Source organism: Orcinus orca, chromosome 13 (assembly GCF_937001465.1).
Source record: "Orcinus orca chromosome 13, mOrcOrc1.1, whole genome shotgun sequence".
In the NCBI taxonomy this organism is placed as follows: Eukaryota; Metazoa; Chordata; class Mammalia; order Artiodactyla; family Delphinidae; genus Orcinus; species Orcinus orca.
Window position 1 is genome coordinate 11,501,011 of NC_064571.1, and position 25,849 is coordinate 11,526,859.

At 41.8% G+C, this 25,849-nt stretch overlaps 2 protein-coding genes across 8 annotated transcripts in view; one reads left to right on the forward strand and one right to left on the reverse strand.

Moving 5' to 3' along the window:
* Positions 1-8,048, forward strand: part of FBLN7 (fibulin 7) — a 59,363-nt gene extending 51,315 nt beyond the window's left edge. Inside the window, exon 8 of the mRNA XM_049695700.1 lies at positions 6,596-8,048. Within this exon, the coding sequence (XP_049551657.1) occupies positions 6,596-6,812 (217 nt within the window). The 3' untranslated portion in view covers positions 6,813-8,048. The remainder of the gene's footprint in view (positions 1-6,595) is intronic.
* The window catches only part of ZC3H8 (zinc finger CCCH-type containing 8), a 49,163-nt gene that overhangs the window by 4,283 nt on the left and 19,031 nt on the right, over positions 1-25,849 (reverse strand). For 3 of the 7 annotated variants that reach the window (XM_049695708.1, XM_049695709.1, XM_049695704.1), the window contains 2 exons: positions 25,062-25,111; positions 12,585-13,170 (listed from right to left, as the gene is read on the reverse strand). In XM_049695708.1, coding sequence (XP_049551665.1) covers positions 25,082-25,111 — 30 coding nt within the window. In that variant the 3' untranslated portion in view covers positions 12,585-13,170; positions 25,062-25,081. Of the gene's footprint in view, positions 1-7,148; positions 7,291-12,584; positions 13,171-14,511; positions 14,695-24,736; positions 25,112-25,849 lie in introns of those variants that run through there. The other 4 variants (XR_007470734.1, XM_049695707.1, XM_049695706.1 and 1 more) reach the window with 4 other exon arrangements.

Sequence of the window (25,849 nt, forward strand, 5' to 3'; positions counted from 1 at the left end):
CTCTGCAGAGTCACTTGGCCACGTGGAAATTCAACACACTCCATGTTCAGTCATGACCACTGTTTCCCTGAGTGCGGCCGGACCTTAGTGGGCAACCCCAAATCCCAGAGCCCTGAGTGAGCCGGCCCCCGCCGACCTCCTGGACCACTGCTTGGGATGCTACCAAGTGCACCAGCCTCCTTCCTCCCCCTGGACTCTGCCAAGCTCCTTCCCACCCTGGGGCTTCCGGATCTGCCGTTTCCTCCTTGCTCTGCCCCTCATTCTGTTCTCCGCTTGGGTGGCTTCAAAAGTCCCCTCCCCAGAGCGGCCGTCCCAGCTGCCCTTGCCAATGCTGCTACCCATCGGCCATCCCTCTTGATTACCTTTCCCGGTTTCGCTTTCTTCAGAAGTACTTTTCACTATCTGAAATGCTATTTGTTTACTGTTTTCTGTCTCTCCCCACAGCATGAAGCCTGTTGGATGCCCATCCGATATCCATTTCCCTTTTCCACCTTCCATAAAGAAACCTGTTCTGCTCAGAGCCCCTTCCCTCCTTGTTATGAGCTGAACTGCGTACCCACACCCCAATTCTGATGTTGAAATCCTAACCCCTAGTACCTCAATGTGACTGTATTGGGAAATAGGGTCTTTAAAGAGGTAATTAAGTTTAAATGACGCCATTAGGGCGGGCTCTAATCCAACAGCACTGGTGTCTTTATAAAAAGAGATTAGGCAACAGACACACACAGAGGGAAGACCGTGTGAAGACCCAGGGAGGAGAAGACAGCCATCTGCAAGCCAAGGAGAGAGGCCACAGAACTCAGCCCGGCTGACACCTTGATCTCAGACTTCTAGCCTCCATAATTGTGTCTTGGGTCCTTCGTGATGGCCGCCCTAGTAAACCAATACACTCCTCATTCCAGCCTGTGACTCGGGTAGGCGATCACCCACCACCCACCCTCCAGGCTCCAAGGCAACCACAGTGAATGAGGGGAACGGCTTTCTTATTACATGGTTGGAAAGGTCTCTATCTTTTCCACTGAATAAGAGGGAATATGTCATCATGGTTGCTGCTGGAAACCATTTTACGGACAATGAAAGAAGCTAGTATAAGGAAAAAGCCTCCTGGTGAAAGGCAGAGCCAGATGGAGCTGGGGTCCCAATCGAAATACCCCTGGAAACTTTCCTGCCTCTGGACTTCCTGTTACATATGATCATGGGGTTATGGTTTAAATGGGTTTGAGATGGAATTCTTGTTGTTTGTAGCCCAAAGCATCCTGGATCTAACTGGCTGGAATCCCAGCTCCATGAGAGCAGGCATCTTTTTTTTTTTGGCCGCGCCAGGTCTTTGTTCCAGCATGAGTGTTTCTCTACTTGTGGTGCGTGGGCTCCAGAGCACATGCGCTCGGTAGTTGCGGCTCGAGGGCTTAGCTGCCCCGCGGCATGTGGGATCTCAGTTCCCTGACCAGGGCTGCAACCTGCGTTCCCTGCACTGGAAGGTGAATTCTTAACCCCTGGACCACCAGGGAAGTCTCTTGTCTGCACACCTGCTGATGTAGCCCCAGCACCCGCTCTCCCCGGCAGGTGCTCAACACTTGCCTAGAGACTGATGACTGGAGAACCTTAAATCATGAGGACCAACGTGAATGCATTAAGAGGGGCCACCCATCGCACCCACAAACAACTTGGCTTTAATTTAGTTTGTAAAGATCAGGGCCCTGAGGCAGTGGATTGGGGAAGGGACTATTAGAAAGATGAGTAGGAGGGAAACAGTAGTGAGAGCCTCCTGAAGATGGAAATCCTTAATGGAAACCCATGGACAAGGTGACAGACAAGCCGCAAAATGTTGGGTTGGCCAAAAAGTTCATTCCACTTTTTCCCAATTGGCCAACCCAATAAAAGAGCTGGCGATCAGGGCAAACATTGGCAAATCTGGCCAAATCGCTCCTATTCTCCCACCTCTGGGCACTTCTGCCCCCTTGTGGTTCGGTCACACTATTGCAGAGTTCTTTCCCTTCCCTGATGGCATCTGGCCCCACTCAGGTGGAGGCTGCGCTGACAGCTTAGGTGCCTACCTGTGCGACACAGTGAACTGCTGGCCCACGATGTGCGCAGCATGAGCAAAATATCATCCTTGGCTGTTTCAAGCCACAGAGATTTGAGAGCTGTTTGTCACTCCAGCATAACTATCCTGACTGACGCAGGGCAGAAAGGGAAAAAAATAAAATAAGGGAGAATCCCTCCATCACTGATGATGAGATCGTGCTATGGACTGAGGGGTGGGATGAACTGAACTCCTTATACGTGTTTAACAGCAAACAAACAAAAAAGCCACACACACAAGTGATACCTTAAATTGCAAAACTGGGTTACGGTGGTATGTCTCAAAGGTTGAGGTAGGCTTCCCAGCAACACGGAGGAGTTTTAGGAGGCCCCAAAGGCCCAACCTCAGTTCTACTGCAACCTCTTGCCTCGGGAGCAGAACAGGCCTTGTGTTTTGGCGGGACTGTGTCCGCCAAAAAGGTATGTTCGAGTCCTAACACCTGGTACCTGTGAATGTGACCTTGCTTGGAAATAGGGATTTTGCAGATGTAAATAGTTCATTAAAATGAGGTCATACTGGATTGGGGTGGGCCTTAACCCAATGTCCAGTATCCTCATAAGAAGAGAAAACAGATGCAGACATACACAGGGAGAGAAGACAGAGGTAGAGATTGGAGTTAGGCTGTCACAGCCAAGAAACGCCAAGGATCGCCAGTCACCACCAGAAACTAGATAGAGGCAAGGAAGGACCATCCCTTAGAGCCTTCAGAGTGTGGCCATGCCTACCCCTTGACTTTAGACTTCTAGCCTCCAGAACTGAGAGAATACATTTCCATTGTTCTAGGTACTGAGTTTGTGGTCCTCTGTTACAGCAAATGAACACACCTTGTATCCTGGCCTCCTCTGCAGAGCATCTGCTGAGGGTCACCCATCCCACCTCACTGAGGGAGGGGGCACCTCCATTCTGGGGAACTTGGACAGCCACCCAGTGCCAAGCACACTCTTCTCTTCAAAAGCCCACATCCCAGCCTGGTCATCCTTTTCTTTGTCAATAACCTTGGAGCACTTAAAAGTGATAAAAACACAATCACCTTATTTGTGTAATTCCTGCTCAGTTGAGAGTCAGAGAAGACCATTTTGCAATGAGTGCAGAGTCACGTTGGGGACATTCAGGAGGCTAATTTTCAAACATTGTGGCCTTTTTTCTTTTTTTTGAAAGAGAAGTTGACTAATTTTATAACCAGCAGTGACATAATTCTACTTATTTCAGCAGTAAGAGCTGAAACAAGGGGCTCAATCAGCATATTTCATAAAGAGATTCACTGAGTCCAGGGATAAGGAAGGACTTATGGACTCTTAATCCCAACCCTGGATTATGAGCCTAGAAGACTGGACATGAAATCAAAACCATTCTCCCCTCAGGGTCTGCAGGATCAAAAGCTTCCTCTTGCAGGGCTCCTCCCCTCCCCACAGCCCCTACCCTGGGTCCCCCGCACCCCTACCACCTCTCCAGCAACATTCCTGCAGCAGCAGGAGATGCGGCTCTCCCCCCTCCACCCACCAGGACAGTGCAGCCTCAGAAGTCCCCTCCCCCATGGTCTACAGTGTATGAAACTGCTGTCGTTCACAGCAGGGGACATCGTGGAGCAAGTGAAGTACCAGATAAAGTCAGGTTCTGCCCTAAAAACCGGAATGCAAGGCCTGCATTTCCTTTTCCTCTGACACACACAGAAGGGGAACACAATTTATAAGCTAGATCAATAGTGAGTCAAGGGACTTCCCTGCCGGTCCAGTGGTCAGGACTCTGCACTAACACTGCAGGAAGCACTGGTTCCATCCCTGGTGGGGGAACTAAGATCTCCCATGCGGTGGGATGCGGCCAAAAAAAAAAAATTGAGTCAAAAGAAATGGACAGGGGACTTCCCTGGTGGCGCAGTGGTTGAGAATCTGCCTGCCAATGCAGGGGACACGGGTTTGAGCCCTGGTCCGGGAAGATCCCACATGCCGCGGAGCAACTAATCCCGTGCACCACAACTACTGAGCCTGTGCTCTAGAGCCCGCGAGCCACAACTACTGAGCCCGTGCACCACAACTACTGAGCCTGTGCTCTAGAGCCCGCGAGCCACAACTACTGAGCCCGTGCACCACAACTACTGAGCCTGTGCTCTAGAGCCCGCGAGCCACAACTACTGAGCCCGTGCACCACAACTACTGAGCCTGCGCCCTAGAGCCCGCGAGCCACAACTACTGAACCTGTGTACCACAACTACTGAAGCCTGCGCACCTAGAGCCCGTGCTCCACAGCGAGAGGAGCCACCGCAGTGAGAAGCCCGCGCACCACAACGAAGAGCAGCCCCCCCCCACCCCGACTTGTGTAGAAATCAGCGATTTTTTAGAACATGGCTGCTCTCATCTGCCGATGCTGGACTTCAGCTGCAACATGTCCAGCCTCCAGCCAACCCTGCTCGCTTCAGACTGGCCCCCACAATTTGAATTGGCCCTGGCCAGTCCATCCTGTTACTGAAGGCAGTGGTTTTTGGATACTGACAGGCTCCCTCGGTTTGTCTCAAGTCTGAAGTCAAGGGGAGATTCTATTGGCAACCAAGGACCTCTGTGCAGTCCTGAATGGCAGGTTTTTCCTCCAGTTCCAGGGCTTGTTCCTATACTTGGTGCTCCAAAGCGTATAGTTATCCCGCCCCTTAGATTGTCTAGTTGGTGAATATATTGTGCAGTGTTAAGTACATCGCACCCTTAAAGCTGTTTGCCCATTTTGTCTTTATTTCAAAAATCTGAACAAATGACTAGCATATGCTTGAACTCTTGGTGAAATTTAAATGTTAATAAAATAGTATACACCCCCCCCAAAAAAAGAGTAGCCCCCGCTTGCCGGAAATAGAGAAAGCCCACGCACAGCAACAAAGACCCAACACAGCCAAAAATAATACATATATATATATATATATATATATAAAATAAATAAATTTATAAAAAAAAAAAAGGACAGGAATTCTGCAGAAGTTCCTTCAGAGTCGGGGCCTTTCCTGAATCTGAGAAACCATCCTGCCGTGTCCTCGGGCATGATGCACGCAACGCCCTCCCACTGCTGGACAGGAAGGTCATTTCCTAGCATCCCTCCATCTCTTACTTGCCACACTTTGATAAGAGCGAAAAACTGCTCGGCTGCCAGCCAACCTTAGGGGGAAACCGAAAATTGAAACAGAAGCCACAGCATTTCAAAACAGGCTGCTCTGGGACTCACACCACCCAGAAACTGCACCCATTCAGAGTGTGAGCGCCGCAAACTCTTAAGTGTAAACTCCTAACACCAGCTCACTCACAGGGACAAGACCGCCGGCTCTTCCAGCACCTCTGTACTTGACAAATTCTGCCCCACTCCCGCCAAGGCCATCCCAGGACTGACTCAAAAACTCTGTTTATCTTTCCCTCACTCCCTCCTGTTGAGCTGCCCCCAGTCCCCAGAAATGCAATCTCTGTCTTGATGCAGCAAATTATAAACCTGCTTTGTGGACCCTAAGGGGGTGCCGGGTGGTCTCTGACTGATGGGCACCAACCTCCAACGTGAGCAACCAGGGATCCACCTGCTCCCCAGATCCACACACACCGGTAGGCGGTGACCAGCTGGGAGGCGTGTGCGAGGTAGCTGGCGGCTGGTACTAGTTAAGAGGCCCAACTGTGGAAATGAGAAGGAACCGTGCCAAGCGTGGAGGGCCCCTCACCCGTGCACACGCACATGCGAATGTCACACAGAGGGAGGTGTGTGCACACCGGGCTGACACACACGGGAACCTTGCTGTCAGCCACCCGCCTTCCTTTCTGCCTGTCTGGGGATTTACTTGAGCAGAAGGACCCATCATCCCCATCTGCGCTGCTTCATGGTTTGGCCTCTACCACTTCAAGTCTTAAACATTTTAAGAAATCACTTTCATTCTTTTCACCTAAAGGGCCACCCTTCTTCCTATGGTTGGGGGAAATATTTTAATGATTAACGGCTAGTGAGTGAGGGCCTTTTATGTGCCTGACCCTTGCAGGGAGTACAGCCTTCAACAAGACAGAGACACCGCACACCCCCTGTAACAGTTCCAGAATATCAGGGAGGGCAATTTAAGGGGTGTGAGGGCTGCTGAGCCCAACGGAGGGTGGAGGGCGAGGGATGCCCTTGCCTTAAGTTCGCTAAAGCTGCCCCCGGCACAGAGAAAATGTGGGTGAGGCCTCAGAGGAAAGAGGGAAGGCCAGTGAGGGCCTGAGGCCATGGACACAACTGCTGGCCTGAACCCCCATTCCCCACTCCTGTAATTTGACCTGGACGGTTCTGAACAGACCCTCGCTAATTCGTGGGTGGGCCCAGGAGGCCGGTTCCATGGTCCTTCATGCAGCTGCAGCACCTCAGCCACGGCATCTTGCTGAAATTTGACAGAACAAAGGCCGAGGGCAGCAGCAGTGTCTCCCCGTCTGCTCCTCCTTCCCCTCTTGCCTTCTGAACCCCCAGCTGGAGGGGCCCGCACATCCCATTCGAAAGTCAAGGTCATTTTCCCCCTTCTTTTTTCTGGTGCAGATCTAGCTGGAAGGCGCATCCCCAAGAGCACAGCCCTGCAGAGCTGCTGGCGGTCTTGCGGGAGGCTGGGCGGCTTCTGTTTCCTGAGGGGCGGCTCGCATCACCTCCCCAGCTTGGGAAGAACATAGAACCCTTCACAGCTGCACAAGGACAGCCATTCAGCCCCCGAGACAATCAGGAATTCACTGGGACCAGGTTTTCCTTCTTCATGGACTGAAATGACTGTTTTATGTGCCTCTGGCTGAAATAAGGAGCATTTCTGTTGATTCCGGGTTCACCTAACTGAGCTCAGCTCCACGAGGAAGTTGAAGTTGGCTTGCAGTTCTCAGGCACACAGAAGGCTGAAAGAGCTGGTGTCTCAGCAGATATGGGCTGAATCACAAATCTGTTCAGGAAGTCCAAGATTAAAGTCCAGTTTATATTATTATGTAACAAATTTACCTGCCAAGGAACACATCCAGGCAAATAAATTGGAAATATTTTTGCGCAGGATACAGCTGGGATACAAAACTCGTATTTATTTAAGACTTATGTGAACGGTAAATAAGGCCACTTCTGTGGAACCCCTGAAAAAGGCAGTTTAAACATTTGGAGCAGGAACGAAGGCCCTAAATACTCAGGAATGAGGAGCATCCTGCCAGGAAGATGAGTTCCTGGACCGCCAGGCAGGAAAGGGGGATTCTGAAATAAAAGGACTAGGAAAATGGCACACAGTCAGTCTTCATATCAAAGATAAATATTTCTAAAGTACAGGCGTGAAAAAAAAAAAGTCAAATACTTAAAAGTGAACTGTTGAGGCTTCCCTGGTGGCGCAGTGGTTGAGAATCTGCCTGCTAACGCAGGAGACACGGGTTCGAGCCCTGGTCTGGGAGGATCCCACATGCCGTGGAGCGACTAGGCCCGTGAGCCACAACTACTGAGCCTGCGCGTCCGGAGCCTGTGCTCCGCAACAAGAGAGGCCGCGATAGTGAGTGGCCCCCGCTTGCCCCAACTAGAGAAAGCCCTCGCACAGAAACGAAGACCCAACACGGCAAAAATAAATTAATTAATTAATAAACTCCCACCCCCAACATCTTCTTTAAAAAAAAAAAGTGAACTGTTGTTACCACTTCTGTAATGACAGACTAAGAATCTCTGAAACCTACTACTCCATAAAAGGCATGAGAGAACACTGGCAAAACTTTTGCAGAATTCTGGAAATTAAAGCCTTACAACAATTCAAAGAGAATTTACTCATGAAAAACAGCTGCATCTGGGTAAAACGCCTCGTGACAATGACTTGCCCTAATCCCATTCTCCTCTCCCCAGCTCCACAGCAGCCTTGAAAATCAAGAGCCCCAAAATGACAACTGAAGACCAGGACCCATAGTCCCCCAGACCAGGCAGAAGAGATGGGGAGCTCCTCAAAAGCCGTATCCACTCCTCCCTAAATTGTCTTTGATTTGTATGACGGTTCACACTACATCCTCAGGGCCTGTCTTCAGCTGACCAGACTCAAAAGCAATAAGCACATCCAGCACCCAGATCTTGAATTGTAACTACTACAGATTTTCCTCGACTTGCGATGGGGTTCCGTCTCAATAAACCCACTGTAAGCTGAAAATATCATAAGCTGAAAATGCATTTAATACACCTAACCTACGGAACATCGTAGCTTAGCCTAGTTTACCTGAAATGTCTCAGAACATTTACATTAGCCTATAGTTAGTTGGGCAAAATCATCTAACGTAAAGCCTAATCTATAATCAAGTGTTGACTATCTCATGTAATGTATTGAATACTGTACTGAAAGTGAAAAACAGGAGGTTGTCTGGGTACAGAATGGTCGTTAAGCTCTCGGTTGTTTAGTCTCATGTTGCAGGGCTGCCCATCATGAGAGTGCGTTCTACCACATACCGCTAGCCCAGGGAAAAGATCGTAACTCAAAAACCCAGGCATGGTTTCTACTGAATGCAATCACTTTCACACCATCGTGTGTGAAAATCACTAAGTGGAACCATTTTAAGTTGGGGACTGTCTTCTCAATTAAAAGGAATCTGGGCTCCTTAGAGAAATGGCCCATTCAAGGGCCAAGGTAGGAACATACAAAACAAGCCTGGAGCACCTCTTCCAAGTTCTTAAAGCTGTCGGCAGGATTCAGTAATTTGTGGTTTTAAGACTGAGGCTCCCGTTTCTTCCCTGTCGTTCTGGGTACAGTTCTGGATACAGTTCTGGATACACGGCCCTCTCGAAACAGGGCAGCTTACTTCAAGGCTAGTAGGGGAATCTGACGCTTCTAATCTTTGACTTCAGGAAGAGCCCAGTCTCTTCCAAGGATTCATCTGATTACTTAGGCTCCACCTGGGATCATCTCCCTTTTGATTAACTCAGAATCAACTGATTTGAGATCTTAGTTACACCAAAGGTAAAAACCACTTCATCTTTGGCATATAATATAAGTTAACCATGGGAGTGAAGTCCATCCTACTCACAGTGATGCTCACACTCGGCAGGTTATACAGGCTGTGTTCACTGGGGACGAGGAATCTTGGGAGCCGTCTTAGAATTCAACTTCCCACAAAGGGGGTGGGAAAAAGGGAGGATACAGGGAATCACTTGTTTTCATTAAAAACCTTTTTATGTTTTCGTAATTCATTAATCCAAAATAAATCCCATAACAAATTTTATTTCACAGTAAATTTTTCCCTATACACATATGTAATTTCATTTAAAAATTACATTCAACCAAATCTAAATGTCAGTAACTTAATAAGAGCCACCATTTTTAATGCACCAATAAGAAAAAATAACCTGCCAATGAAAATATGATATTCTATCAACTGTAAAGTACATCCCAATTTCAGAGATGTCGACCACAAAAATAAATACACTCGTTTCTTACTGTGTGCTGCCTGCAGGAGCCCAGACGGTGAATACAGCCTCCGGTGAGGAGGGCGATGAGTGGGGACCCATGGCCTTCCGATGGACAAAAGTCGCTTATCCTTGGCTCACACGTATTAGCCTGCCTTTGGCTGCAAGTAATATAAAGCCCAAATCAAAATGGCTTAAACAGTAAGGAGAATATATGATTTCATGTGCCGTAACATGAAATCTGAAGGTTGGCTATCTCCTCTCTAAGAGCGGAGAATTCCATGGTTCAGTTGTTCTCACGGACCCAGCTTCTTCCCATCTCTTTTCTCTGTCGTCTTCAGCTGCTTAGCTGGCTCCCCTTGAGGTCCCTAAGACAGCTGCATCAGTTCTGGGAGTCTATTTAGGCATGGCAACGTCTAACCTCTTCCCGTCTATCTCAAGAGATGTTAGCTTCTCCAGAAGCACACCAGAGGACACGAATTCGTATTTAAAGCTTAAACCGGGGCTTCCCTGGTGGCGCAGTGGTTAAGAAGCCGCCTGCCAATGCAGGGAACACGGGTTCGAGCCCTGGTCCGGGAAGATCCCACATGCCGCGGAGCAACTAAGCCCGTGCGCCACAACTACTGAGCCTGCGCTCTGGAGCCCGCACACGACAACGAGAAGCCCACGCACTGCAACGAAGAGTAGTACCCACTCACCACAATTAGAGAAAAAGTCGGGGCACAGCAACGAAGACCCAATACAGCCAAAACACAAACAAACAAAACAACAACAAATAAAGCTTAAAGCAATTACTGGCAAGAATGGCACTCCCATTAGTTGTTGAGACCAGTGGTTTTCAATGGCTGTATGTAGAACCATCTGGGAACTACTGAAAAATCTCATGTCCACATCCCAGCCTTCCCCCCAAACTCCCCAAAATCACAATTTCTGGGAGTGGGCCCCAGGCATCAGTATTTTTTTAACCCCTCAATGGTTATGTTTATTAAAACCAGTCAGTGAACTGAGGTACCTGTGCTGGAAGTCAGGAATCCTATTAAGACAGGGAGCAGGTCATTCAATACCTCTGCGCCTGAATTCCTGACATTCTACAACTAGATCAAGTTAACACACTGGAAGACTACATACGTGACTTATATTCTCTTACCAAATGACAAAAATTGAGTTTTGCTGTCACGTGGCTTTCAGTAACTGACTGTAAAAAAGTTATATGAAACCTGTCACAAAGAATCTTAGAAATAAGAATTCTCTCCATACTACTCAGTGATTTCCATAATGAAGACCTACGTAAGAACCATTTTTATGAAGTATTATTAGAAGAGTTAGGCTTTGCACCCTCCCTCTTTTCTGAAAATGAGAGGTAAATAGATAACCACTTCATCCTTTTTGTTTTGGCTCCAAAAGAGATCAGAGATAGGGCTTCCCTGGTGGTCCAGTGGTTAAGACTCCATGTCTCCACTGCAGGGAGCATGGGTTCAATCCCTGGTCGGGGAACTAAGATCCTGCATGCCACGCAGTGCAGCCAAAAGAATTTTTAAAAAGATCAGAGATAAATTTAATACAGCCATGATAACCATGCTGACCAAATGACATGTAAATCCATGTATGGCTTTCCCCATTACAACTTTCTTGCTTATATTTCCTCTGGTTCAGATTTTTTTTTACCTATGGTATTATTATACTCATACTTGCTTGGAGCTGCATCAAGGGTCAGTGAGATTTACTTCATAAGAGGAAACCCAAGGGAGCAGAGAGGAGCAGAGGCCAATGGGCACTAAAGCCTCGTATGGCCGAGATGGCCAGACTTCAGAGCACTTACAGCCAGGCAGACAAACAGACCCTGATTCAAGGTACAACACAGTGGAGGCATGACTGAAGCAGTACATTGGGAAATCTGCTCTGAGGAAAAGCTCTCTTTAGAGAATTGTAGAGAAGAAAGTGGAAATTGGAGGCTGGAGTCCAGTTAGAAAGGGCTGTAATAACCCACAGACTAGAGACCCACAGCCTGATGGCTGCTTTAGGTGCACAGGGCACATCTAAGGGAAAACGTCTCTCCCTCAACTTGATTTAACACAAGTTAAGAGATTTCACTGACACAGCAATGTTTGCCTCTTCAAAATAATGATAGTTGTAGCTATTTAAACTTCTCTGATTCTCACTCCCTCAAATCTCTGCTTGGTCTTTTAAGTTTACAGGTGAGATGGGTACTGCCTCTTGGAATATAAGAATTACTTTTTTCTCATACATAAACTTTATGTCAGCCAATGTTAGCTTATGTACAGATTGGCCATAAAATGTACCTTCTACAATTGTGCCCTATGACAAGATCATGAATTCCTTTACACTGTATGTGATCTTTTTTTTTTTTTTTTTACTTTTTTTTTTTGTATTTTTTTTTTTTGTGTGTGTATGTGATCTTTAAAGAAGATATGAAGTATCAATTCTACAGGTAATATAACCACTCCCTTGCACAATTTCATTAACTTATTGAAGCTTCTTGTAATGAACCCTCTTAAAGCATCAACTCAGCCCCTCTCCCCTGTGACTTCCTCTGGACGATTCTAGTGCATTATCTTTCCCTCCTTCCTATCACAGCCATGGAGTGAACGTGGAAGACTGCAGTGGGCGCTGAGAGATGACTCACTCTCAGCTCACATACTCCTGGTGCTAAGGGCCCAGGATCCATCATTGTTTCTTACTTTCCCAGGTCTTGTCTGATATACCTTTGCTTGAGTATAAGCAATTCCCTTTCTTGCTTTTGTGGGATTAGGTTACAACCAAAATAATTCTGACTCATATTTTCAGAAAAGACTTTGGTAAGAAGCGTCACTAACTTTGGTGGACTCTAATGTATACAGCAAGTTAGTGATGCTATTATTTTTCCCAGCAATAAAACAATATTATGATAATAGTTTCAATTTCATTTTTCTAATAATAATCAGCACCACTATATAAAAGTACATATTTAGAATCTTATTATTCATGCTTGGAAATTTTTGTATTGCAATATTATATTACAAATATCACCACACTCCTAAAATTTATGTTCTACAAGTGTATAATGTGACTACAGTTTATGAACCAATGAAAAAGATAACCATTCTTATATTTTAACAACAAAAAATTTAAGAACTCCAGGTTTAGGAATGGTATAGCAAGAGACACTGCTCCGTTTTATTTATAACAGTAGGAAATCGGAAACAACTTTTTCGTTCACCAATAGGAAACTGGTTTTAAAAGATCACAGAACCATAATTTAAGCCATAAAACAGAACTGCGAGCAAACAATAAAAATATGTTGTGAATGTATTTAATGACATGAAAAGATCTAGCTGTATATTCATTGTCTATTATCCCAATGTCTTCCCAGTGGAACATAGTTTTCTCTCTTCCATCCTCACTCAGCCTAACCTTCTTCCTATTTTATTGAGAAAACGCAATCAATCAGAAGAGACTTCTGCAATCTACTGCCACAACGTTTACCCACCAGCCAGCATCTCTGTCACATATGCTCCTCCCCTGTTTCAATGGCTGGAACCATCCTGGTGAAGACCAACCCTTCACTTAGACACTACATTCATCCCTCAGCGCCACCCACTGAAGAGGTGCACATCACTGTAATGACACAAGAGGGCGCTTTAAGTGAGGAATCTTGTAAACCACTCCAAATCAAGTCTTGAATAGTCTTCAACAGGCAGACACAAGCACTCTTCATCCATACAAAGCTACAGAAGAAAAGAGAAAACAAAAACACATGAGCTGGTAAAGATTTTACCAACTTAGCTACCGACTCCACCAACAACAACATGCACGGAAGAAAACTAACACAAAAATCCAAGCTGGATTAAATATCCCAGTTTAGGTATATGAAAAAAAAAACACAACAACTTGAATTGCAATTCAAAAACTAAGTCCAAAACCGAACCAAAAAAATGGAAGTAGCCATAAAAAAAGAACGAAATTGAGTTATTTGTAGTGAGGTGGATGGACCTAGGGTCTGTGGAAGTCAGAAAGAGAAAAACAAATACCATACGCTAACACATATATATGGAATCTAAAAAAAAGGTTCTGAAGAACCTAGCGTCAGGACAGGAATAAAGACGCAGACATACATAGAGAATGGACTTGAGGACATGGGGAGGGGGAAGGGTAAGCTGGGACGAAGTGAGAGACTGGCATGGACATATATACACTACCAAATATAAAATAGCTAGCTAGTGGGAAGCAGCCGCATAGCACAGGAAGATCAGCTCGGTGCTTTGTGACCGCCCGGAGGGGTGGGATAGGGAGGGAGACGCAAGAGGGAGGAGATATGGGGATATATGTACATGTATAGCTGATTCACTTTGTTATAAAACAGAAACTAACACACCATTCTAAAGCAATTATACTCCAATAAAGATTTTTTAAAAAGTAATGAAACAAGAGTTGACTGACCCCAGAAATGACAGAAGAAACAGTAATCACATCAAAAATGAAGACTATAATACAGACCAGATTTGAATGGAAACTTAATAAGGGTAAATGGACAAAAGTGGAAGAAGAAAAAGAATAAAAATTAGATGAAGAAAGCAAAACGAAGAGCAAAAAAAAGAAAAACCATCACAGAGATAACATAATATACACAGTAACTATAAATCAAACATTCTGTAATTTCAATAAATGTGAACGGATTAATTCACTTACCAAAAGAAAAAAATGGATTTATGGCTTGGCTCACAGAGCAAAACCCAACACTATGCACTATTAAAGAAACAAACCTAAACTGACTCAGAAAAGCTAAAAATAAAATGATGGGCCAATGAATATTAAAAGCAAGCGCAAACAAATCTCTGGCTGCAATGTAGAATCTGAAACCATAACAAGAAATTTTCTGTACTGTTACATTAAAATCTATTAATCTATATTGTAGGTTGGATGTATATTTTACACAGGCATACTTTATAATATCATGCATTATTTATTTGGAAAATATTACCTTACTAATTTATGCAGATCTTTCGAATGCTTCATTCTATAGCATTTTAAGAATCACATTCTTTAATATCATCACCAACCAATCTTACCAAAAAGTCTTTAAGTACAGGAAAGCTTTCAAGCTCACAGAGGCAGATCAAATCTTCCAAAACTGTAATTTTTGCTCAAAAGCCAGAACTTTATCATCAATAACATATACTTTCAGTTGTTTTTCTTGAAGTGACAGGGTCACTCCATTCATTTGTGAAAATCTACTTGCCAAACATCCACATCTGAAAAAACCAAACAGTTTGCCCCTGAGTTTTTTTTTTTTCTTTTTCTTTTTTTGGTTGTGTTGGGTCTTCGTTGCTGCACACTGGCTTCCTCTAGTTCTGTTGAGCGGGCACCACTCTTCGCTGTGGTGTGCGGGCTTCTCATTCCAGTGGCTTCTCTTGTTGCAGAGAACAGGCTCCAGGTGTGCAGGCTCAGGAGTTGTGGCTCGTGGGCTCTAGAGAGCAGGCTCAGTAGTTGTGGCACACGGGCTTAGTTGCTCCATGGCATGTGGGATCTTCCCAGATCAGGGATCAAACCCGTGTCCCCTGCCCTGGTAGGCGGATTCCTAACCACTGTACCACCAGGGAAGTCCCTGCCTCTGAGTTATTCTTTCAAGTAAAAGAGTATTCATGAAAAGGTGTTCAACATCACTAATCAGGGAAATGCAAATCAAACCTACAATGAGATAACCACCTTTTATACCCATTAGGTAGGCTACTGTCAAAACAACTGAAAATAACAAGTGTTGATGAGAATGGGAGAAATTGGAACCCTGTGTACTGTTGGTGGAAATGTAAAAATGGTACAGCCTCTTGGGAAACAGTATGGCGGTTCCTCAAAAAATTCAAAATAGAATTATCACATGATCCAGCAATTCTGCTTCTGGGTATATACTCAGAATTGAAAGCAAGGTTTCCAAAAGATACCTGCACATCCATGGTCACAGTAGCGTTATTCACAACAGTTAAAACATGGAAGCAACCCAAGTAACCATTGACAGAGGAGTGGTTAAGCAAAATGTGGTAGATACATACAATGGAATTTTTTTTTTTTTTTAATTTTTTGGCTGCGCCGTGCAGCATGTGGGATCTCGGTTCCCCGACCAGGAATCGAATCCGCACCCCCTGCATTGGGAGCATGGAGTCTTAACCACTGGACCGCCAGGGAAGTCCCGATACAATGGAATATTATTCAGCCTTAAAAAGGACTGAAATTCCGAAATATGCTACAATATGGATGAACCTTGAAGATACAGGTTAAGTGAAATAAGTCAGTCACGAAAAGATAAATACTGTACGATTCCACTTACAAGAGGTACCTTGAGTAGTCAAAAATCATAAAGACAGAAAGTAGAATGGTGATTGCCAAGGGCCTGGGGAAGGGTGAAATGGGGAGTTCTTCTTTAAGGAGTATGAAGTTACAGTTTTGCAAGATGCATGGTGGCGATGGTTGCACAACAATATGCCTGTACTCAAATACCAGTGAATCCTACACTTAAAAATGGTTACGATGGTAAATATGTTATGTGTATTTTACCACAATTTTTTTAAAAAAAGCATCCATCCATTCCTATCTTCTCAAGTATTTATTTTCAAATAAGAAACAAGCGTTGAATTTTGGAGGATGCCTTTTCAGCATCTACAGAAATAATCATGAAATGAAGGACTTCCATTTTGCTGTTTTTCCATGATAATCCTTGTAAAACTACATGACTTTTAAAACTATCTAAATATACTACCTTGATAAAAAATATTTAATGAAACAAACTTCAAGAATATAAATCAAATAGTACATTGAGAGAAATTTATAGGTTTAGATGTACGTATTACAAAAGGAAACAATCAATTTTGAGGCAAAATAAGCTCAAAGAATGTAAAATGAATGCTATAATAAAGAAATTAATGAAATGGAAGATTAATATAAAACAGAAGTAACAAAAGCAAAGTTGGTTCTTTATAAAGGATAATAGAACTGTTAAACCTCCAGAAAAGTTGATCAAAAAGAATAAAAGGGGCTTCCCTGGTGGTGCAGTAGTTAAAAATCTGCCTGCCAATGCAGGGGACACAGGTTTGAGCCCTGGTTCGGGAAGATCCCACATGCTGCGGAGCAACTAAGCCTGTGTGCCACAACTGCTGAACCTGCGCTCTAGAGCCTGCGAGCCACAGCTATTGAGCCCGCGTGCCACAACTACTTAAGCCCTCGTGCCTAGAGCTCATGCTCCACAACAAGAGAAGCCACTGCAATAAGAAGCCCGCGCACTGCAATGAAGAGTGCCCCCCCACCCCCCGCTCGCCACAACTAGAGAAAGCCCACGCACAGCAACAAAGAAACAAAGGCAGCCAAAAGTAAATAAATAAAATAAATAAATTTATAAAAAAAAAGAATAAAAGGCACAAATAATCAATATAAGGAATAAAAAGGCAGCTATAATTTCAGATGCTACAGATATTAAGAAGAGAATATCATGATTATGCCAAAACATTCAAAAAGTTTTAAATTAGAAAACTTTGTTTATCTCAGGAATGCAAGGGTAGCTTTACATTTCTAAACCCATAGATATGATTCGTCACATTAGCAGAATAGAAAAACTCGTGCTCATCTCAAAAGAATTCCAAAAAATCCAACATCTACATCTATTCACAATTATAAAACAAAGAAACAAAAACCTCTGAAACTTTTATCAAACTACCATTTGAAGGGAATTTCCTTAATCTGATAAAGAGTATCTACCAGAAAATCACAGCAAAGATTGCAGTCAATTGAGGAAGTATTAACAGCGGTTCCTTTAACATCTAGGACAAAAGTGTACTATCACTACTTTTATTTAAAATTGTAGGGGACTTCCCTGGTGGGTCCAGCGGTTAAGACTCCACACTTGCACTGCAGGGGGCACTGGTTCAATCCCTGGTCAGGGAACCAAGATCCTACATGCAGTGCGGTGCAGCCAAGAAAAAACTGTACCGCCACAAAGGCTTGAGCATAAGTGTGCACTGCAGTTTTACTGATAACAGTCAAATGGCCATCAACAGATGCGTGGATAAACAAACTGAAGTATATCCATCCAAAAGAATACAATTCAGCAATAAAAAGAAATGCACTCTGCTGCACAAAAGACACAAACACAAAAGAGTGTATTACAGGACTCCACTTACATGAAATTCTAGAACTGGTAAAATGAATCTTTCCTTACTGAAAGAGTACCAGTGGTTGCCTGGGACCTGATGGAGGGGAAGAATGGATTGTAAAGTGTCACATGGGGACATTTTGGGGTGCTAACTGTGGTAGTGGTTACATGGGTATGTATATGTGTTAAAATTCACTAAACTACACACTTAAAATGGGTGCAATTTATTGCATGTAATGTATACTTTAACACAGTTGTTTTTTTTAAGATGTATGTATGTATGTATATATTTATTCATTATTTATGGCTGCGTTCGGTCTTCGCTGCTGCGCACGGGCTTTCTCTAGTTGCGGTGAGCGGGGGCTACTCTTCGTTGTGGTGCACGGGCTTCTCATTGCAGTGGCTTCTCTTGTTGTAGAGCATAGGCTATAGGCATGCAGGCTTCAGCAGTTGCGGCACATGGGCTCAGGAGTTGTGGCTCACGGGCTCTAGAGCACAGGCTCAGTAGTTGTGGCTCACGAGCTTAGTTGCTCCGCGGCATGTGGGATCTTCCTGGACCAGGGCTCAAACCCATGTCCCCTGCATCGGCAGGCGGACTCTCAACCACTGCATCACCAGGGAAGCCCCAAAATCATTTTTTTAATACAATCTTTGTTATATGTTAAATATTTATTTATTTATTTATTTTGGCTGTATTGGATCTTAGTTGCAGTACGTTAGTTGCAGTACCTCTTAGTTGCAGTACACTGAGGCATGCGGGCTTCTTAGTTGCAGCATGCATGCAGGATCTAGTTCCCCAACCAGGGATCGAACCCGGGCCCCCTCCATTGGGAGCATGGAGTCTTACCCACTGGACCACCAGGGATGTCCCCCAGAAATCAAAATCTTTGACATAGAAATCTTTTTTTTGATATAAAAATCTTTTTGATACAGAAATCAAAAGGATTATAAAATACTGTGGAAAATTTATACCAATAAAGTAGACAACTTTTAGATGAAATGGAAAAATTAATAAGAAGTACAAATTACCAAAACTTACTCAAGAAAAAAATAATCTGAATAAACCTATAAAAAGGAAAGACACTGAATCTGTTTGTAAAATCTTCTGTTAAAGAAAAGCTCAGGCTCAGCTGCCTTCACTGGTGAATTCTACCAAACAATTAAAGAAAAAATAATACTAATCCTTCAAAAACTCTTCCAGAAAATAAAGGAAGAAAGGACACTACTCAGCTCACCCTAGGAGACCAGTATTACCAATACCAAAGCTAGAAAAAGAGATCACAAAGAAAAAAAAGCTACACAGGAATACACATTATGAACAAAGATAGAAATCCTTAATAAAATATTAGCAAAGCAAATCCCAAAATATATAAAGTAGATTATACACCATGCCCAAGCAGATTTATCTCAAGAGCACAAGACTGGTTACATGTTCAAATATGCCATATTAATGTAGGATGTCGTATAATAGGATAAAGGGGAAAAATGGTATGAGCATCTCAACAGTGGAAAAAGCATTTGACAAAATCCAACACCCATCCATGATAAAAGCTCTCAATAAACTAGGAATAGAAGAGAGCTTCCTCAAATTAATAGAGTATGCTTCAAAAACCTACAGCAAAAATTACACACAATGATGAAAGACTGAACGCTTTTGCCTAATATCAGGAAAAAGATTGCTTTGGCTATTCGGGGTCTTTTGTGTTTCCATACAAATTGTGAATTTTTTTGTTCTAGTTCTGTGAAAAATGCCATTGGTAGTTTGATAGGGATTGCATTGAATCTGTAGATTGCTTTGGGTAGTAGAGTCATTTTCACAATGTTGATTCTTCCAATCCAAGAACATGGTATACCTCTCCATCTATTTGTATCATCTTTAATTTCTTTCATCAGTGTCTTATAATTTTCTGCATACAGGTCTTTCGTCTCCTTAGGTAGGTTTATTCCTAGATATTTTATTCTTTTTGTTGCAATGGTAAATGGGAGTGTTTTCTTGATTTCACTTTCAGATTTTTTCATCATTAGTGTATAAGAATGCCAGAGATGTCTGTGCATTAATTTTGTATCCTGCTACTTTACCAAATTCATTGATTAGCTCTAGTAGTTTTCTGGTAGCATCTTTAGGATTCTCTATGTATAGTATCATGTTATCTGCAAACAGTAACAGCTTTACTTCTTCTTTTCCAATTTGGATTCCTTTTATTTCTTTTTCTTCTCTGATTGCTGTGGCTAAAACTTCCAAAACTATGTTGAATAAGAGTGGTGAGAGTGGGCAACCTTGTCTTGTTCCTGATCTTAGTGGAAATGGTTTCAGTTTTTCACCATTAAGGACAATGTTGGCTGTGGGTTTGTCATATATGGCCTTTATTATGTTGAGGCCTCTATGCCTACTTTCTGCAGGGTTTTTATCATAAATGGGTGTTGAATTTTGTTGAAAGCTTTCTCTCCATCTATTGAGATGATCATATGGTTTTTCTCCTTTAATTTGTTAATATGGTGTATCATGTTGATTGATTTGCATATATTGAAGAATCCTTGCATTCCTGGAATAAACCCCACTTGATCATGGTGTATGATCCTTTTAATGTCCAGCATACGTTTTTTGCAGAAATTTACAAGCTGATCCTAAAATTTATATGGAAAAGCAAAATACAGGATAGCCAAAACAATCTTGGAAAAGAAGAACAAAACTAGACAGCCTGCAATTCCTTATTTCAAAACTTAGTACAGTCACTCCTCCATATCTGCAGCTTCCGCATCCACAGATTCAATCAACTGTGGATCAAAAATATTTGGGAAAAGGAATTCCAGAAAGTTCCAAAAAGCATAACTTGAACTTGCCATGCGTCAGCAACTATCTGCACAGCATTTACACTGTATTAGGTATTATAAGTCATCTAGAGATGATTTAAAGCATACAAGAGAATGTCCTGAGGTTATTTGCATATATGCCATTTTATATAAGGGACTTGAGCATCCATGGATTTTAGTATTTGTGGGATCCTGCAACCAATTCCCCTTGGATACCAAAGAACAAATATAAAGTTATAGTGATCAAGACAGTGACAGTATATAAGGATAAACATTATAGATCAAGAGAACACAACTGAGAGCCCAGAAATAAATCCTTACATTTAGTTCAACTGATTTTTGACAAAGGTGCCAAGGCAACTCAGTGGGGAAACGGTAGTTTTTTTAAATGCTTGCTGGAACAATTGGGTATCTATATGCAAAACAAAAATTTGGATCCTAACTCACACCATTCCCAAAAATTAACTCAAAATGAATCACAGACATAAATATAAGAGCTAAAACTATTAAAACAAATTTAGAACATAAAAGTGAATCTTGTGACCTTGGATTAGACAAAGAATTTTTAGATGAAACACCAAAAGCATGATCCATGATGGAAAAAAACTGATAGTGTACTACAACAAAATGAAAACGTTCATGCTTCAATAGACACTCTTTTTAAAAGGCAAGCACAAATTGGGACAAAAAGACAAAGCCACAGATTGAGACAAAATATTTGCAAATTATATATCCGATAAAGGATTTGTATCCAACATATATAAAGAACTCTTACAACTCAATAATAAGCTTACAACCCAATTAAAAAATGGGCAAAGATCTGAATCCACCAACAGCACATGAAAAGATGCTCAACACCATTAGCCATTAGAGAAATGCAAATTACAACTACAATGAGATTCCAGCTCACCCCTAACAGAAAAGCTATAATCAAAACAGCTGACAATAACAAGCATTGGTGAGGATGTGAAGAAACTAAAATCTTCCTACAATGCTGTCTGGAATGTAAAATGATGCAGCCACTTTGTAAAACAATGTGGCAGTTCTTAAAAAGTTAAACATGTATTTACTGTCGGACCCAGAAATTCCACTAAAGTAGTAACCTACTCAAGATAAATAAAAATGTATGTCTGCAAAGCTAATAACAAGCTCATCCTGATTTTTCCGCCTACCAATACTTCCTTGATGCAACCTAAGGTTTTCTGTGATCTCAAGTAGTCACCTCTTGATCCCATGACCTAGAAATAAGTCATCCCTGCTTGAGGAAAAAGTACTTCAAAATAACACAGGTCCAAACCTACCCTGAACTGACAACCACCCACCAGCACCAAAAAGTTTCACAAAACCGACCCGTTCCTAATTGTACCACCAAAAGGGAAAAAAGTCCTTAGATGAGAAGTTCCTCAAGAGAATATTCATTTACGCATTTGGTACCTTCGTAACATTGCTTTTGTGTGCTATCTCCAAGGCATATTTTGACAATATATTTAGAATTCTCATTTTCAAAAAAAAAAAAAAGTATGTCCACAACACAAAGATTCATACACAAATGCTCACAGCAGAATTATTCATAATAACTAAAAATTGGAAATAACACAAATATCAATTGTTGAAAGGATTAAAAAAAGTGGTACATCCATACAATGGAATAATGGAGCAATTATTTTTTTAAAAAATCACTGATATATGCTAAACCATTGATGAATCTCAAAACCATTACACTATATGAAAAGAGCCAGAAGCAAAAGACCACATGCTGGGGCTTCCCTGGTGGCGCAGTGGTTGAGAATCCACCTGCCAAGGCAGGGGACACGGGTTCGAGCCCTGGTCTGGGAAGATCCCACTTGCCGCAGAGCAACTAAGCCCGTGTGCCACAACCACTGAAGCCCACACACCTAGAGACCATGCTCCGCAACAAGAGAAGCCACTGCAACGAGAAGCCCACGCACCTCAACTATAGAGAGCCTACGCGCAGCAAAGAAGACCCAACTCAGCCAAAAATAAAAAAACAAAACAAAAACAAAAAAAGACCACATGTTGAAATTTATATGAAATACCCAGAAAAGGCAAATCTAGAAAATTCATTAGTGGGATTGGGAAGTGACTGCAAATGGGTAAAAGGAATCTTTTGGGGGTGTCAAAAACCTTCTAAAACTAGATTTTGTGATGCTATGCAACTCTGTAAATTTACCAAATAATATTGAATTATACACTTACAACAAGTGATATATAAATCATACCTCAACAAAGCTGTTTTTTAAAAAACTAACAAAGTAAAAGGGTCCAAAACAGTCAAGGTGCTCCTGAAGAACAACATTAGAAAAATTATCAAACTATATCAAAATCCAACAAAGCTCCAGTAATTAAGGCAGTAGAGTACTAGAGCAAAAGACAAAAGGAACAGAACAGAGACCCCAGAAATAGACCTCTGTTTGAAGGAAACTCGATATATACCAGAGGGGGCATTACAAATCAGTGGGGAAAGGGCAGTCTTTTCATTTGAATGGTTCTGGGAGATTGGTTATCCGTATGGGGTAAAAAAAGAAAATCAAGTCCCTATAGCACACTGTTTAAAAAAAAAAAAAATCAATTAGTCTTAATTCTTCCCTTTTCCCTATACCCACAGCTACCCTCTTTTTCGTGTAATTAAAAAATTTTTTTATTGAGGTATAATTGACATATAACATTATACTGGCTTTATGTGTACAACATAATAACTCAGTATTTGTATAGATTGAGAAATGATTGCTACAGTAAGTCTAGTTACCACCTAACACCATACATACTTAACTTTTAGGATTTACTCTCTCAGCAACTTTCAATGCTCTACAACATTACTGACTATAGTCACCATGCCGTACACTACAGCCCCATGACCTATTTATTTTATTGCTGGAAGTCTGTACCTCTTGACCCCTTTCTTCACCTGTTTCACCCACTGCCCAATCCCCATCCCCTCTGGTAACCACCACTCTGTTCTCTGAATCTATGATTTTGGTTTGGTTTTATTTGTCCATTTGTTTTGTTTTTTAGACATAAGTGAAATCGTAATGGTATATTTCTTTCTCTGACTTATTCTGCTTAGCATAATTCCCTCAAGGTCCCTTCAGAAAAATTTTCATGTAATTTAGCAACTCCTCCCACATGGAAAGTACAGAAAGTGGAGTATACTTTCCTACACCTTAACTTTGGGCTTGCCTATGTGACTTACTTTGGTCAATGGGTTGTAAGTAAACATGATGTGATACAAACAGGGCCTTGCCCTCTTGTCCTTCTGCCAATGCCATGAGAAAAACATGCCCCAGCTAGCCCCTTGGTCCCAGGAGGAGAGTGAGACAAATGTGGGGCAGAACCATCCCAGTGGTTCTGCTTTATGAAGCACAACCAACCCAGCCAGAGCCAGCCTGTATCAGCCTATTCCCAGCCAACCTGCAGATGCATGGAAAAAGAAATGTTTACTTTTATATGCTACTGAGAGTCTTGTGGTTGGTTTTAAACACCATTATTGTGACAACTGTTAACTGATAGAATTTCCAAAGGATTAAAATATAAATGTAAAAAGCAAAACTCCAAAAACCTAAAAAAAATTAAAGTACTTTACAGCCTCATGATAGGGAAGGATTTCTTAAGTAAGACGCAAAACACAAAACCTACCATAAAGAAAAAGATCGCCAAAACAAGTAATTCTGCTCACTGAAACGCCTTTAAAAAAGTGAAAAGACAGCCCACAAAATGGGAGAAGACTTGTCACACATACGTCACAAACAATTTGTATATAAAAATCAATTTATAAAGGACAATCAGCCCAACAGAAGCATAGGCAAAAGACATTAATGGCATTTCCCTGGAGATGAAGCTCAAAAGCCAGTAAGCTTAAGAAAAAATGCTGAACTTTATGAAAATACAGCCATGTGGCACCATTTTTACACCCACTAAATTGGTCCAAAAATTTAAAGTCGTGACAATATAAAGCATTAGTGAGTGGGGAGCAACAGAAATTCTTTTACACAGTTGATGGCAATAAAAACTGTTATAAGTACTTCAGAAAAGATTGGTATTATCTTAAGTTTTAAGATGATACAACAATTCTATTCCTTGGTACACTCAGGACAACTCACCCACATTTTCATCAGAAGACATGTGAAACAGTTATTTATAATAACAGTTTATATTTTAAAAATTGAAAATAACCTCAATGTCCGTCAATAGTAGAATGACTAAATAATTTGTAACATATTCATAGAATAAATGCTATACAAGAGTAAAAATGAATGACAGCTGCATGCATATACGTGAATGAATCTTACAAGCCCAATGCTGAATGAAAACAGCAAGTCACCAAGAAGTATAGAATGTGATACTGTTTAATATCCAAACTCAAGCAAAACTAAATATAATATTTGGTGAATCATACACATTTGGTAAATTTACAAAGAAACAAAACAGAAGAATAAAAACACAAAAAGACAGTGACAAATCCAGAAAGGGAAGCAGGTCCATGGAGATCCACATATATATCTATTTATATGTATCAAATATTTTATAAGTTTTTAGTGGGGTAGGAGAGAGAAAAAGACTTCTATTTGAGAAAATGTAAAAAGGCCTATGTCCTCATGCCAATTTCTAGAGACATTTCAGAGGGGGAAAAAAGTGTTAAATCATTAATTTTACCTTTTTTATGTATTTTACTTTCATGACGACTTCTTTTCAGGATCCAAAGCCTAGTTTGGGGGAAAAAAAAAAATCACGCAATCATTTTTATGCATTAAATTCAGGTACATCATCATACTCTTATAATTTTCTAAAGATTCCAACAATATTCATCCTAGTAATTATCTAATAATATTTACTATAAGTGGAACTGGAAAATGACTTTTACATTTATCATTTTTTCCACATACATTCATGCTAATGAACAACCAAATATTTGGTATAATTTCTAATTCCAGGGTAACCCTTCATATTTCACAACTAAAAATATCCAGAAACAAGGACCTTTGACTTTCTAATATTTGCAATATAGTCAAGGGAACTTCTGCCGCAAGATGGAATGGTTTGGTTTTAAAAGAATCTTTTATTTTCACTTATATTTCAGTTTAATTTTGAAGAGACTAGCTCCAATTAATACATGGGAAATGAAAGAACATAAACGACTATTATTTTTCAATTATCTTTTCTTACACCTGAAAGAATATTTGAAGAAAACTTTGAAATAACTACTTAAGTATGTTTTGATGTAACCCTAAAATATTTATCAACTGATGATCCTTAACTTTCCTTCTAAGAGTATAACAGGAGTACTATTTCTCCTATTTGCTTTGTTTTCCTCTGGTTAACTTAGCTACTAAGGTTGCTAACTACACTGAAGGTTTTAAGAACATTCCAATTTACACCAGCAGTAAGTATAAGTTTTCCTTTAAGCTACAAGGAAAAATATACAAATGAATTTTCTAAACTGA